This window comes from Acyrthosiphon pisum, chromosome X, assembly GCF_005508785.2.
Source record: "Acyrthosiphon pisum isolate AL4f chromosome X, pea_aphid_22Mar2018_4r6ur, whole genome shotgun sequence".
NCBI lineage: Eukaryota > Metazoa > Arthropoda > Insecta > Hemiptera > Aphididae > Acyrthosiphon > Acyrthosiphon pisum.
The window spans coordinates 31798542-31815346 of NC_042493.1; the positions used below are offsets into that span (position 1 = coordinate 31798542).

At 28.0% G+C, this 16805-nt stretch overlaps 1 protein-coding gene across 3 annotated transcripts; it reads left to right on the forward strand.

Annotated features, from left to right (window-relative positions):
* The first annotated feature begins 8527 nt into the window (after positions 1 to 8527).
* Positions 8528 to 10187, forward strand: LOC100574100 (thrombin-like enzyme cerastocytin). 3 transcript variants are annotated; one of them, XM_003246903.3, is made up of 4 exons: positions 8528 to 8882; positions 8996 to 9118; positions 9517 to 9710; positions 9765 to 10187. In XM_003246903.3, exons 1-4 carry the CDS (start codon positions 8622 to 8624, stop codon positions 10153 to 10155), a joined length of 969 nt encoding a protein of 322 aa, XP_003246951.1. In that variant the 5' UTR covers positions 8528 to 8621; the 3' UTR covers positions 10156 to 10187. The 3 variants fall into 3 exon arrangements, with proteins under 3 accessions (XP_003246951.1, XP_008186627.1, XP_003246952.1); XM_008188405.3 differs by having other exon boundaries at positions 9770 to 10017; XM_003246904.4 differs by having other exon boundaries at positions 9812 to 10017.
* The last annotated feature ends 6618 nt before the right edge of the window (positions 10188 to 16805 follow it).

Genomic DNA, 16805 nt, shown 5'->3' on the forward strand with positions numbered 1-16805 from the left:
AGATAGCTCTTTGATATTTAAAAGAACAGAAATTTAAGTATGTAACAACCAGTGGTAGATTTTCAACATTTTTCAGAGGGAGATCCTGGAACATAATATGTATTTCAAAGGTATATTTTTTTCTTTTCAACTAACAGACATTTAAAGAAAAAAAGTAATGACATGCATTATCATTTATCATTGATGAACAATACCGTTGTAGGTGGTACAGTTCATAGTGTTCGGATATTACTACATGTCTACACTGTCGTTTGAATTTTTGATTAAACGTATTTATAGTATGATATTAAAATATTAAGTAGGTTATGATATTTAAATAATCTAATATGCTCATATATACCATCAGCTGAAACGTTATTTATTTGTTATTACATTATTATACTACTTTATTAGAAAATAGTATGAAAATAAACATAGATATAGATACAACTTTTTTTTTTTTATTTGTGGTTAATGCTTCGACTGTTAAGGTTATTAGCCTGTGGTACTGTAGGGGAGGGAACTATAGTTTTGTTTACACGTGTGTGTTGGTTTTGGCAAAATATTCGATTTAGGAACCGGTAGGTATCTGCAATGCCCGGGTGGGGGATGGTGGCACTTGTTCTCCGGACACCGTGACTTGCCCGAAGAAAAATGCAGCCCAGTGGACGAGAATCGAACCAGCGACGGCAGCGTCGCAACCGACGCCTTAGACCGCTCGGCCACCTCGTCCCCCAGATACAACTTTTTGAAACAGTAGTTGAGTTGCCACTTGCTGGAAAGGTGGATTGGTTGTGTGAGTTCATAATATTATTAATAAATTACACTATGTATGACAACATGTCTCATGATGCTTATCGCTGAAAATACGTTCGACGGAAATCGATGATAGTTATACTGATATTATGATATTATGATATTATACTTTATAACTTATTGATTTCAAATTTTAATATAAAACTGTTTTATATAGATAAGTAATATTGTTTAGTATTTATTTCATAAATTGATTTTTTTTCTTTTTCACAATATATAGTATAATGATACGGAGATGACGGGATAAAAATCGTCCAGTTTAAAGTTTGTCGAACATGATGGTCAAAAATAGGACAATTCCGTTTTAAACGAGACGCACGGTCAAATGTATGTATGTATGTCCCGATGCTGTATAATATATAATATGATAAATAAATAAATAGTAATATTTATAATGACATTATACTTTATGCAGTATTTGATATCTCATATTATTAAGTACAGGAACAGTGACGTAAGTATACATAATTTTTTTGTGGGAGGGCCGAAGAGAGGGACAAGTGGAAAAATGTTTATTTAAGGTATATTTAAAAAAAGGTCATTAGTAGGTTGTGTATCTAAATGGCAGTAAGTGCTCTAAAAACTAAGAAAATCCCTTAAACGATTTTATAATAAAATGCTCTTAAAAATTGTTTCTAATACAAAATTAAAAAAAAAATTAAAAATTAAAAAATATAAAATACTATTCCTTTGAATTTTGATTAAGATAGGTACATCAATATTTTCAAAAAAGTAATCGGCTTAGTTATATCTGAGGAAGAAACAGTGATTTTCATCTGTGTATTAGAAGTTGCTATTGCCTAAGGAAATTCCTTAAATTATATATAAAAATCTAAGTATTTGAAAATAAGGGCCTTATAGGTACCTACATAAGTATAAGTATTGGTACTTCAAAATCAGAATTTGAATAAATTAGGAAAATGGGGGTGAATCATCTTGTATGCGTATTATATTATAAATACATATCTGCTTGAATGTGACAAAAATTCAGGATGCTGACCATTATGTAGTTGCCACTGTGGTTTGTTTGGTATATATAGGTAAAGGGTATAATAATATGTAATAAAAATAATATAAATAAGGAAATAAAATAATATTTTTTTAAATATTTTTTTATGAAGGGATAATTTAAACTATATTTTAATCAAATTTTATCTTTTTCTTATTACTAGTCATTAGTATACTAAAAATGCGATGAAAATCAAAAGATAAAAAAAAAATTGTTAAACTAAAAGTTTTACTTTTAAGTTTTTGATTAACAGGTAATTAAATTTTTGATCTATAATTACCCGTTAATCTTAGGCAATTGGTATAGGTACCTCAATTTTAATTAAATTTACTTTTGTATTGAATAACACTATAGTTTTTTACATACAATTCCAGATTGAGATTTGTTTAATAATTTACATATACATACAACAAATTATTATACGACATATATATACAATAAATTATTGTTTGTACACAAATCATTAAAATCATTACATAATATCATAAATATAATATTATACATTTTAGTTGTAATTATTTATAAGTTTATAACATATACATACCAGCTACTTACTAATTAATCAATCAATTAGTATTATATTTTATTATGTATTTAATGTAAGTTGACCTACATGGGTTATTTACATAATTTGTTTTTTAAGTATTTTAAAATAATAATTAAAAAACAATTCAAGCATAATAAATTATTACATTTTAATAATCTAGGTACCTATATCATGAAATAATACCACTTAATACTATAATACTCAAGTAAACACATTAAAATCAAAAGGCTGGATTTCCAAGATATTTAAAATATATTTAGAACCTTTGTACAACCTTGTACAACAATATTAAACATTATTTAAATTTAAATCTAATGATAGCTGACGATTTATTAGATGACTGATAGACTATTAAAAAGAAAGTTGCTTTCTCAACTCGTTCCACAAATCCAACCTTACATTAACAAAATATTATTAAGTAGGTACTTAGCTACCTAGTTGTACAACTTACGCGTGTGTAAACTGTAATGTGTAAATATATTTTATTTCATGTTATTAAAATCTCTCAATTTACAAGTATTGGTAGCTTAGGTGGTTATCAGGTTTTCAAAGAATAAACGGTTGGGATAGAAAACAATTAATTAAATGTTGAACCGATCATATGGGTAGCTCTTATGATTGTAAGTATGATAGCTAAGAAGCAGTAAGTTATCATCAATGCCTAATCATTTTGTATTGCAATTTCAAATTGTTAATAATAAGTAACTAACAAACAATTAAATATTACTAAAACATAAACATAGAATTCCTGTTTTTAACATTTTTGATTTACAATATGCATAAAAAACCTGTGTTTATATAGTTTGGTAACTACTTACGAGAAACCTTGTATTCAATTTTCCCTTGCCAATCAATAGCTCAACATTTAAATTATTGATTAAAGTATCTACAGTTATTTGTTGCTTTGTTACATCAAAAAAACAAAATCGACTTTGTCCAAAACTGGTTTAACCTTCCGTTTTGAACAATAGATATTTTAAATTTTGACCTCAAAAAGTCTCAAAAGTACCAACCAAATCCAATTTGCTACTAGAAACCACCCCCAAAGTATCTTCAATTGTTAAATCGAAGTATTTTTTCTACTACTTATAGAAAACACATTGTTGTAAAATGAATACATTCATCGCTCTGCTCAGAGTCTAACATAGGTATACGATTTTTGTGAGTAGAAAAAAATTCATGTGTGAGACATGCTATAGCGTATAGGTTGAAAATGAAAGCCACAAATTCTTCTCGATTTTCGAGGAATCTATTGATATAGACTTATTTGAAATAGACAAGTAACGTTTGTGTATAAATAGCACAATGAAAGAAAGAAACATTCCTTTTCATATACCAGGTGATTATGACGTATGACACTTATTATTTCAAAAACTAAAAATTATTTTTAAATAAAAAACAAAATTTTCCTAAATAAATACATATTATTATTTTTTATGTTACCCATTTATTTTATCATGATGTTACCATTTTTTAAATTGTTTATCTTTTTAAAAGTGAATATGCATTTTCAATTCTTTATTCCAAATCAGAATATTTTTTTTCGATTAATCGATTTTTGCCGAATAGTTTATAAGTTAAATATATGTATTTCAATTTTAATTGAGTGTATACTGTAGGTATACGGCTATACGTATCCCGAGAAATGTTAGTCCAGTGCTACTCCTCCCATCTAGATTTTAAATACTTATTAACTACTATATGTCTTAAATTTGATTTTTATAGAACAACAATTCTAAATAATATTCTGCTTAAGAATATGAAATTAAAAACGTAATTTGTCATTCAGAGGAGTATAAATTAAAAATTGAAACAATGAAAAGTGTTATTTTTCTACTAGTAAAAATTATGTAAAAGAAATATTTTCAAAACTCCAGTATATTCTGAAATAATGAGTGTCTTATATTTAATGGATCATCCCACGGTACCTATATCATAGATACGTATTATACTGTGCTAGAGTGAAACTGCGCCTGAAGATACAACTAAAGTTACACACTGAACCAAATGACTTTCCAATTAAATTTCCTATTGCACTAATTTTCAGACACACACCTACTAAAATTATCGTGTTCGTGGCTTAATCTACATTTGAAATCAAATCCATTTTCAGCAGCAGTTATCATACACGCAGGTTTTGCAGTACTGTGGTGGCAGTCGGTCTGCGGTATTATACTGGTGATGAGAATAATATGCGACAAGCGAATTTAATAGAAACACGAATTTAACAGAATACGCAAATCGTGATTTGATGAGAGAATCCGTTACCACTCGAGTAGTGCTCCGACACATTTTACACCACTCCGCTCATCTAAAATGTAAATGCTTTTAATGTGACTAAAATATCATCTCCAGGTTTGATATTTGATTATTTTTATACCGGGTTGCTCAGGAAATTATTCTGTTTCACCGGAATATGATCGCAATAATGTACAAAATTACTATTCAAAAAGTAAAAAACCCTGGAAAAACGATACGAAATATTTCTTTTTTTAAGAATGTTATGTTGACTCGAACGACAAAAAAAAAAAAAAAACACGAAAATGCATCGTGAAAAAATGATAAACGAATCACCCTGTAATTTATGTTGTAGGGTTAGCCTGTTATCGAATACCTACTTATATTTTGTAAAATGTAAAATGTTATTTTAAAATTCGTTCACCGCTCGCTACGCGATTATCGTAGGTGACAATTATTATTGTTATGCATATTATATTACATATTATACCGATACCATTGTAATAATTTAGCCTCCCACGGAATCACGTGTATATAGCTGGTATACCAACTCCGTGCTGTATAATTATTAACTCGTCGCCATTTACGCAACACATTTACGAACTATTGTTGTCTTGTAATTATTCCGTTCATTCCGTTCGTATTATTATTACGTAGTCGTCTATGCACACACACATTATATAATATGAATATTGTACGCACGTTAGGCACCGACTGTGTTTTGTGTTCGGTGTTCGCCTGCCCGCGCCGAATAGATTTGCCTCATTTTCCCCTCACCGAAATATATAGTGTCCTACGACCCCCTCACGAGACGTAATTGCGCTAGTGATGATACTACATATATGATAATTATTGTTTTCGTTTTCGTTTTCGTTTTCTTCTCATCGCTGTTACCTTTTTCTGCGTAAACGATTTTCGGTGGCAAATTGTATATTTACAAGGGAATTCTTTAAAACGTACATACTCAATTTTTCACGAAACACACAAACATTTCTCGAAATATGTAGATACTTAAACAGGGGCGTCATTTGGGGGGGGGGGCAGGGCGTGCAATGGCACCACTAACTTAAAAAATGTTAACAATTGGCCTGCCATTAATACTCCAATGCGCCGTCATAATTAACTTATACATGTTTTCATATATAGGTAATATAAAATATATATATTTTAAGTTTTTGTATATGTACAGTAATGACATTAGCTGGTTGCTTTAACTGCTTATAAGCTTTTAATTCTTTGAATTGCTAGCTATTTAAAAGTTGCATTAGTCGTTGTGAGTTTCAATTAGAATTATAAAAGGGAAGGAAAGAATATTTACATAGGTTTGCATAGGTTTCCTACATTTATATATATATAAATATATATATTTTTTTAATGGCCTGGTGAAATGTCAAAATTGGCCTGCCTAAAAGTTTGCACACCCAGAAAAAAAACTGAAATGACGCCCCTGTACTTAAAATGATTTTAATACATTGCAAAATATTATTATTTTAATTGTTTAGGTTTTGTACTTATTTGAATGGCATCATACATTTTTTATTTCATATTCCGAAGTACAATATCTCAATGTACAAACATTGAACTTCAAACCTACCTATGTGCTATTAGCCTACCAAACATTGATTTAAAGTTAATAGCTCTAAATTATACTTGATCGTGAATTTGATAATGATATATTTAAATTAGAAAAAAATTACACAGTGATTGATGTTCATTGATGTTTACAAATACGGTTTAATGTTTAAGGTATATTAATGAGTCGTTTAATATTGATGCATCGATAATTCAAAGAGCTAGAAACAATTGACCTTTGTGATTTTAAATGTAAAATGTCAAAGTAGGTACCTTATAACAATAATTAAACACGTTAGTGTTCCATTGTACATTTTTCAACAGTTAATAATATAATAAAACCTACTTATAACGGAATCGCTCAGTGCCAAATTATTTTTCCGTTATGAGGAGATTTTCTGTTATAACTTATAAGAATGTTTTGCTGTAATTAATGACAAACTACTATTTAACAAATAATTTCGTTGTGAATTTCGTACTGGCTTAAAAAAATTTTGTTGGGTGCTGTTGGGTAAAATACATATTTTTCTGTCCGGAAAGAATAAAATGGACATGCTGCTTTCATTCTCGCAAGTTGCAGTAGTTATGCACTTGCTTACTTCTTACTTTACATGATAAAAGTCATAGCCTTATGAAACACACACTATATATTTTAATGCTGCAATCTTAATATCGTTTAATATTCTTAATATAACATTAAAATTCTCATTTCCATGGGTGTGCTAAAAACCCATAGTCTTTATACTAGTTTATTAGTATTTTTCTTTGATATATTTACGGAAGGAAGGCACTGCGTTCAGTGCACCCATATGTAGCTGCATACCTGTTGTGTGCAGGTAGGTGTGCAATATTGCAATTAATAATCATACCTACGATATACAATGCAGTGATGGGATTTATGAAATATATTTGCATTAATGTATTAGCTTCAATAATATGTATAATACGCACTATGTAGCCATGTAGGTAAACAATTTCAAGCTCATTATTGACGACATGCCTAATATATAATAATATGGTAGATACCATTAACTGAGCAATAATTGCGTTTGCGTGTCTGTACATTTTTTCTCAATAATGACCATATTGATCTCGTCAGACTTCTGTAACTGGGGTTATTTGATAAAAGATATTCATGGGTCAAGGTTTCATCTCTAGAAAAATATACCTTTTTGAGTTATGTTTGAAATTTCGAAATTTTGAAAATCTGAAATACTAAAATTATTTGGTCATTCCAAAGAAGATAAAATATTCGGAACATGTGTTTATTTATAAATGATACAAAAACGTAGATTTTGAAAATTAAATTAATTACCTGGTACTTAAATTGCCGTGAAAGTCGCAATATTTAAAGAAGTAAAATAAATAATTAAAAAATATTATACACATAGCAAATAGGTAGTTACTAAATTATAATCTATGTTCATAAAGTCAATATTTGTGTGTGTGTGTGTGTGTGTGTGTGTTAGTGATCCATAAAAAATTCAATCGCACATTCACACTCAAGGTTATGAAATTTGGTACAGAGGTAATCCTATAGATTCAGAGGTTCCCAAACTTTTCACGGTAAAAAATGTTTACATTTTGTCGGCCATAACGTACTAATGACATTTTTTTTTATTGTACTTAAAGCCTCAGTGATACATGACATTCTATTTTTTATCAAAGGGCTACCTACTTCATTGTAAAGACTGAAGGCACAATTAATTAAGGCTATACACATTTTATAATTTTAATTTTAATTATATAATAATATTATGCACAAATAACATATTATTTTACTTGTAATTTTAATAATAAGTAATAACTAAATTATAAATTAAAATTTGTTAAAACCGTAGATCATTTTAAGAACCATAAATTATAATTTATCAACAAGTCCTTATTTTGTTAATTTTATTAAGATGACGTGTAGCTTAATGTAGCGGTGTGCTTAAAAAGGTAGTTAGCACGTTTGACATAAAATTATCGCTAAAACGATTGTTTTTAGTAAACCGTTTGTTCTTGGTTCCTCCATAAAAATGGGCCATTAATAGTTGGTAAAATAAACGTAATACCTACATTTTTATCTGCCGCAGAATCACTTAAACCTAAAATGGAAATTTATAATAATGTGACAAGGGATGAAATTAATGTATCCTTATTTTATTCATTTTGAGAGAGTGGTACGCAATTTGAGTGATGGGACGCAAATCATATTATGCTCCCCTTCATGCATTTACTGGGTATTAAGTCCTTTATTTTTGTCATGTACCTACTAATAAGCTATCTTATATTATCATTATTGAATATTAATTAAATAACATAGTTTTATAAACATTTTCGTTATTTTAATTATAATTAGTTGCCATGTAAATTATAAAACATTGCAAGTAAAAAAAAAAAAAAATATGAACCATTTTTGTACAATAGAGAGTAATGTATTGTTAATATTAACAAACAGCAATCGTTTAAGACACGATGCGCATTGCTCTAATAATTTTATTATTGACGATTAAAGCGTCGACATTTGATCTTAACGTGACCAAGCAAATTCCCAATGGACTTATATACAACGGCGAAATTTATAATGTAGAGAATTATCCGTACGTAGTTTCTGTTGTAGTATGGTATGCTCGTTACAACTCTCCTCAGAGGACTTGTGCAGGTTCGCTGATACATGAATTGTTGGTATTGACTACTGCTAACTGTGTTTACAAAACAGACGGATTCTATTATAAAGTAATATCTAATTTATTATTATTATTATGTAATAAACCACATGATATTATATTATAATCCAAGAAACACATTTTTTTATTAGTAACAAGTACGTATTTCTATGTTTAATACAGGTATATCAAGGATCATGGATCCACAATAGTTTATCACGATGGGTAGTTAAAAAGTTCATACACGAAGACTATGATCCTGATAATAATAAAGATTTTATAAGTGGAGATGTTGGTATATTGAAAGTAAGCACTAAATATCCAAGATTTTTGATCAATAGATAACTTTTTTAGGAAAGAAATAATAATCATAGATAAAAATTCATTATTAATATAATTTAATATTGTTTGATTGGTTTACGGCGTTTGTTTCTCATGGACCTCAAAGTACTTACATGTTTTTTGGAAGTGTTCCACAACTTTCCTTAGATAATAATAATGACATGGCATGAGGAAAATATGTTTGAGAACCAAGGACTTCAGATAAATTTCACTGAAAGAGGGGGGCAATCGCTTCTATATAATATTATACGTTATGTTATTTTATTTATAATAGTATATTAAATAACTGTTCTATTTAAAAAAAAATTTTTTTTATATGTATGCGTATTATAATTTGTTATATTTATTATATTTAAATTTAGATAAATAAACCGTTTCCGACAGTAAAGAAATATATAAATATAGGTGGCTTTCCTGATGATTTCGCTGGTGGAAACGTCCTCGATTGTATAGTTATTGGGTTTGGTTTGATTAATGAACATACAAAGGGCACTGAAGGATTCATGAATCATGTTAAGGTCAAATATGGTGAAAAAGCATGTCGAGGATACTACAGGTAATAGGCACAAATAATTCAGTCAAAATTTATATGATTTACGTGTTGAAATAGTAAAGCTATAAGATACACATGGCAACAATATTTGTGTACGATACCAGGACACAGTGCGACTTGTCAAGGAGACAACGGTGGTCCGATGATTTGCAACGGCCAGCTTTATGGAATATGCAGTTTTTCATTAAATTTTAATGGTGAAAAGGGTAAACCAATATGTGGCAGTGAAAATCTACAGACTGTCCACATTTTCGTCTTCTACTTTAGAAATTGGATAAATGATATTATACAATCTATAGAATTGGAATACGTTACAACGAAAAAACCACCGGACACTAAGAAGAAAAGACCAAAAATTAAGAAGAGAAAGAGTGCTGGGAAATTAATTAAACCACATATTATACTGTATATGATTTCAGCATTATTATTTTATCATATTGTTCTTTAATGAAAATTAAAAAACAAAATAAAATTTTATTTTTTTGTAAATAATTGATGAGATTATACATTATTATTATTATTATTATTATTATTATGTGTATCTAATACTCGAATATCTATGTCATTCGTAATTGCTAAATTATAGACTATACACCATTTTAGATTCTGAGCGGAGCGAGGAAACTAGTGGTTTTACAATGGTTTTTATTTTATTTTTTTTTATCCTGTATATAAAATTTCTACCAAAAGAAGTGCTATGATTTCAACATGTTATAACTTATAGTACCTTATCTTTTAGCAAATTGGATCAAGATGGTACTTTAGAGAGTTCATTTTTCGATTGTTTCAATAGTAATTTAATGCCATGGGAAAAACTAATGACAAATTACGAAAAACCGCTAAAAATGGGATTTTTTATTTCTAACGCTTTGTTTATCACCATGTCAATGAATAAATAATTATAATATTATGATATTAATTCAACTTACAGGCTATAATAAATAATAACAATATAGAAAATCCAAATTGACAAACCGTTTCCATCTCAGAATCGGTTTTCTTATACAAAGGTATTATATCATTGAGTTCAAGTTTAATAAAATCCATTATACATTTATAACGCTTTTTTTTTCTTATGATCAAAATGAAATTAATATATTATCAAAATATCTATAATGAATAATATTGTTTAGGAATTATATCAATATTAATGCACAAAGCTTCTATCCTATTTAGATAGTAATATATAAGGGGTTTCATCGATTCCGCCAGACCTATTTATACAAGGGGATAAGGTATATCGATTCCACCACCATGGATTCCGCCAGTACATGTAGTCTAGAAACAACCTATCGATTCCGCCAGGGGAAAAATAATCTTCCCGGACAAAAATTATAGTTATATTTTACTTACATAGCTATATTATAAATATTATATGAAAACCTATATACAAACCTGATCTTTATAATTAATGATAAAAATTAGTAAGAACACAAAATATATTTATCAAAAAAATCAAAAAAAAAAATCATAGATTTACTAAAAGATTTTGAAGCCAAAAAAATTAATCGTTTACATTTCATTAGTTTAGCATCATCAAATTATAAAAAGCAGGTAAGTAGATGTCGCTCTGCTGTACATTAGGTTACAATTGGGTCACTGTATAATCGATTGTATTAAATTTGAATTCAATGATATCATATCATTGTATACAAAAAACGATTCTGAGTGGAGGCGGTTTGTCAGTCTGGATATTTTATATTGTTATTATTTATTTTATCATGTAAATTGAATTAATATTATAAAATTGTAACTTTTTATTAATTTCTATGGTGATAAACAAAGCGCTGGAAATTAAAATCCCATTTTTAGCGGTTTTTTGTAATTTTTCAGTTTTCGGTAATTATTCAGCTGCAGCAGGTACCAAGTTAAGGTATAAATTGGTGGGTCGCAGAATCGATAGGTTATTTTTAGAACATTTGAACTGGCGGAATCGATAGGTCCCCATACATATTACATAGAATACTTTATTAGATGTTATCTACGGCCTTGCAGGTAAAGTGTAAAATCCATGTATACATTCCTAAATTGCCCAAGATTTCTTTTTTTTAGAATGTCTAGAAAATGTCTAGAATAAAAAATGTATCACTAACAATGTGAACTCAAAAAAAAAATATATTAATAAATATTCTAACTATCAATGCAAACATATTAATTTGTTGAGTTGTGCAAAATTTTAAAAGCTACTAAAACTACAATCCGAGTTTAATGACGTAGAAATTTTAGAGTAGGTAGTACTTATTTAAAGGTAATACATTGCGATAGACAATAGTAGTCCCAGTTATTGATTTACTATCAACTATCAAGGTAAAAATTATGAGTATTAATATTCGGTGATTATAATTTTTATAGGTACATCTCTATTTCATATTTGTATGATCTTAACACGTCAAAATGTCCATAATTTTAATTATTATTCTGTTACTTTCATTCTGATTATTTAACTACTTAATCTAACCTAACCTATATAATCGTATAATTGTATAAAACTAAAAAGTATAAAGTACATAACAGCGTATCACAAATATCCTGTATGTAAGTTTACGCCAATAAAAGAAATAGTAATAAAAAAAATTAAAAGCATAGCGATTACTGAATAATAATATTATTATTGTATTTCTTAACTTAAAATGTTATCAAGATAGGTTTTTCTAAACTTGTAAAATAATATTTTTCATATTAAGTTTGTAACTATATTTTATAAATAAATCTTGAATATAACTGTATAATGTAATTAATTTAATAAGAGAAGTGATAGTGCAAAAAAGTGTTCAAAACTTACATCATTTCCAATATTGCTTCGTATGGCAGTGATTTTTATTGATATAATAATTATTGAATAATTAAATATAAAAGTTTTACTTTAGATTGAAATATTCTGTAAAATATAAGATGTCTCTCGCATTTATTTATACATGCTGCCGGTCTCAATGGCGGATGATTCGCGAGTACCTGTCGTCCCATTATTGAAATATTATTCCTTTCATAATAATTATTCTTTATTTTTTACAATACATTTTTATAATAATATAGTATAATCTTATAATGCAAAATAATGAATAAGTATTATTGTTGGCCAACTTACTTTTGATTTGCGACTGCCTATATTATGTTATTAGTTTTTATCAGGAAAGTATAAAACACATTTGGATCTTACTGTGGATAGTCTAAAAATTATCAAAAAGAGAAAAATAAGCAAAATATTATGCTAGAATTTCCGAACCCTGGTTGTAATTGTAGTGTTTGCCGGCATGGTTTGGTTTGTATCCGTATGATATACCTATATAATAAGTAATATTAAAATTCTTTACACTCGGTCACTCATTTTTATTTTTATTATTACTATAAATTGTTATTTGCATTATTTGCATTCTCAGTGGCGACATGGTGTTCCTATAACGGCAGTCAACCCATTCTCCTCGAATCCTTCTCCTCTTCACCATACGTATTAAAAACAAAACTGTAGGTACACTCCATAAAAAAGGATTATAATATTTTCGTACAACAAGTGTAAATTAATCTATGCTTATTATTATTTTAATAGGCATAAACTTACTATTGTTGTGATTCGCGGGGCGTTGTCTTGCTATGCATTTATTATATAAATATGCCTAGCAGCTCTTTGTAAATAATTTTGACACTCGCTAATGCAGCAGCTCATTGTTTGATATTCTCTTTTACATATGATTTATTTTGACTAGCTACTATTGAGGTGACACATTAAATCAGTGTGTTATTGTTCTCTTTCAGCATTATAACATGTTGTGCATGCGACTCAATGTTTACAATATCTGACAATACATTCTTTTCCATCTGCGATTCGCTGAGACCAAGTAAATAGCATAGGTACCACATGTAATAAGAAGTAGCTTAGGAAACTAAAATGTTAGCCAGTGGCCAATATAAGTAACATTGAGCATAGTGAGCATTAGAAACTATTATAAAATTGTATATCTGTGCAAGGCTGGGCATTAATGAGTTAAAAATTAAAATTAAGTTAAAACGTTAAGTTAATTTTAATTAAGTTAATTAACTCGTTACTTTTTTTTCAAATTAACTTTTAACTTAATAAGTTACTTTTTTTCAAGATTAACGTGTTAACTTCAAGTTAATTTTATTTCAAAAATATCTAAATTAAGTTAATTTTCGTCCGAAGAATAATGCAAATTTTTTAATGTGTTTTTACTTTGATGTATCATTTTAAATTTCCCCAGTAATTTTTATGGACGTAAAGAAAAACGGAACTTTTCTCCTTTAAGGGACACCCCTTTTTTTTGTTTTTTTTTGGGGGGGGGGGGGACTTAGTCATTTTTTGGGTAAAAAAAATGTTGGTGAAATCAGAATTTGGCGCACGAAGTTATTTTCGATGTTATAGCTAATTGAAGTTTCAACTTTATATAATAACCAGAAAAACTATCTAATAAACAATATTATGTGTCTGGAATTTTTATTTTTGCAAATTAGCAAATTTTAACTTAACACTAAGTTAAGTTACTTTTTTTTTAAATTTAACTTTTAACTTAACGAGTTAACGAAAAAAAATACGAGTGACTTTTAACTTAACTTAACTTAATTATTTTAAAATAACTTAACTTAACGAGTTAAAAAAAATCGTTAACTTTCCCAGCCTTGTATCTGTGTACATTTTTTCTAAACAAATAAAATATGATGTCGGTAATGTAAAAACAGTTATCCGGGTTTGTTGATTAACATAAAAAAACAAGGTAGGAATGTAGTGTTAGAATGCCAGAAATTAGGTAGGTGCCTACTGAAATTTCATGAATACTGACTAATACGTCCAGAGCACAAGACTTGAACAGATACATATTAAAATCAAATTATAAAATAGAAACTAAACAATTTTTTAATGTACAAAAACAATATACATATGACAAAATTATAAAAATCAAAATCATCCCACTTGCTTACACGCATTCAGTAATAATACAATAATTGAATAATATGAAAACAATTATTTCCTACAAATCCAATCAATATTCATGTAATGCTAAGTATAAAACCGTACCTACTAAAATAAAATTCAAAAAAGAAACAATACAATAAATTATTTTATTATAATTAATATTACAAATACAAAAATAATCCCATATGTATTAACATTGAACAATAATATAAAAAATAATAAAATAATTATACCCTAATATACCCAAGTATACCGTTTGGTAGTAATACAGAGCTAAATATATAAAATGTTGGTGTTTGATTTACCGAGGGCAATTGAATTTTCGGTGGCCTTGTTCGTTAGTTGAATTTTAAGACTGTGTTTTCGGAATGCAAAATGTAATAATAATAATAATAATAATATATACCAGTGCATAAATCACGCTCGTTGCGTGAATTGTCATGAAACTTAATTAATGAAATCATTTTAACGAAACCCTTAGAAAATAGTGTGTTATTTATAGAACAATAATATCATATATTTTAGAATTAAAAATCGCACACGTCTTGTAAATAATAATAATAATAATAATAATAATAATATATTCAGTAAAACTTCACCGTCTGTAACCTGTGCTATTATATATTTATACAGGGTTATTGTGGATAATCAAGTATGCTCAGTGCTCATCCTCATATTTTTTTTTAATAATACATTTATTTATATTCTGAATAATTTGAACATTCTGAATTTCAAACGACTGTATAATGAATAGCCCACGATAAAGATTTGAAAGATACATATAAAATATTACGATTTCGCATTTATAATTATTAGGTACTTATAACCAATTATTATTATTCAATTAACAATATTTAATTGCTCGTGTATGCCTAATAAGTAGGTACGTCCTACTAGATTAAATATTGAAAAATTACAGAAAATACCTCGAAAACTACCGATACTGGTTGATACATCAACGATTTTCAAATCATTTATTTAACAATTTACAGTAAAAAAGCTTGGATCTCGACTTAAAATGGTATAAAAAAACTATAAAGTTCCTTTACGAAAAAATTCCATAAATTGGAAATTTGTTAAATTTGTGGTTGAAGGAAAAAATGGTGGTGAGCATGTTTTGTGAATTACCTTGTATCATGTACCTATATGCAATGTGATAAAGATGTAATATAAAATATGAAATATTTGCAAAAAAAAACACAAAGCCAAATAAGAAATAATAGATTTTTGTGACCCTAAATTATGTTGCAATTATATGGCTCAGACTCTCTGAGTATGAATTATTTCTGTATACAGAATATTTTATTGTACAGAATTGCTTTATGGCCAGGAATGTTCTTTGAAACCAAAAATAACTGTACGAAATTTCTTTTAAGAATGTGAGACTATGACGTGTGTCGTCATTTAAATATGTTTTATTAATATGTTTATGTGATAGATGATTTTTGGATAATTATTATAAAATATAAAAGACCTTTATTAAAACGTACGCAATTGTCTTAAATTTTTTTCATCCATTATTTAATTTTAAAATTGTACCAAACTCAGTGTACTTTGAAATTTTTCTATTAAAAGTATATCCTTTCTAAAACAATAGCGTAGAAAACACTTAAATACGCGCCAGATGCGAAATTGCATATTATTATTATTATCATCACAATATAGGAAAATACGTTTCGTACAACATCAGAGAAAGGAAGTTTCAACTGACAATGCAACCGTACTTTTAAGTTTTATAATACATAGCGATATTTTTCACTCGCTAGAATTCATTTTATATTTTCGTCAAATAAATAATAAATATTGTGTTGTTTTATTCAATGCATAAACAGTTGTCTGAATATTTTTGAACGATATATTGTGTTCAGTTGAAAGCGGACAAACAAAGGACGAAAAACATGCAACTAGACGGTATAACTAGTCTGTTAGTAAAGTCTGAGTAGTCTCGTTCGCATTTGCCACCTTAACGTGACAAAAAATTGCATATCTTATGCGCCGTCTTGTTACATTAACTACATAGGATATTATAATTTTGAAAAATGGTCCACCGGCCAAATATGCCATGTAATTAAACAAAATACGAGTAATTTATTCAAATATTAAATATAATCACACAAATACGTACTTGGTAACGTTTCAATAATACCAAGTCAACAATTTCCAGATCTCGTGGG

Bases quoted from the DNA above. Each gene is read 5' to 3' on its own strand.
- LOC100574100 (XM_003246903.3), top strand. From the start codon at position 8,622: ATGCGCATTGCTCTAATAATTTTATTATTGACGATTAAAGCGTCGACA. The intron at 9,119-9,516 runs GTAAGCACTAAA...ATTTAAATTTAG, and splicing joins GAGATGTTGGTATATTGAAA to ATAAATAAACCGTTTCCGAC. The intron at 9,711-9,764 runs GTAATAGGCACA...GTGTTGAAATAG, and splicing joins GCATGTCGAGGATACTACAG to TAAAGCTATAAGATACACAT.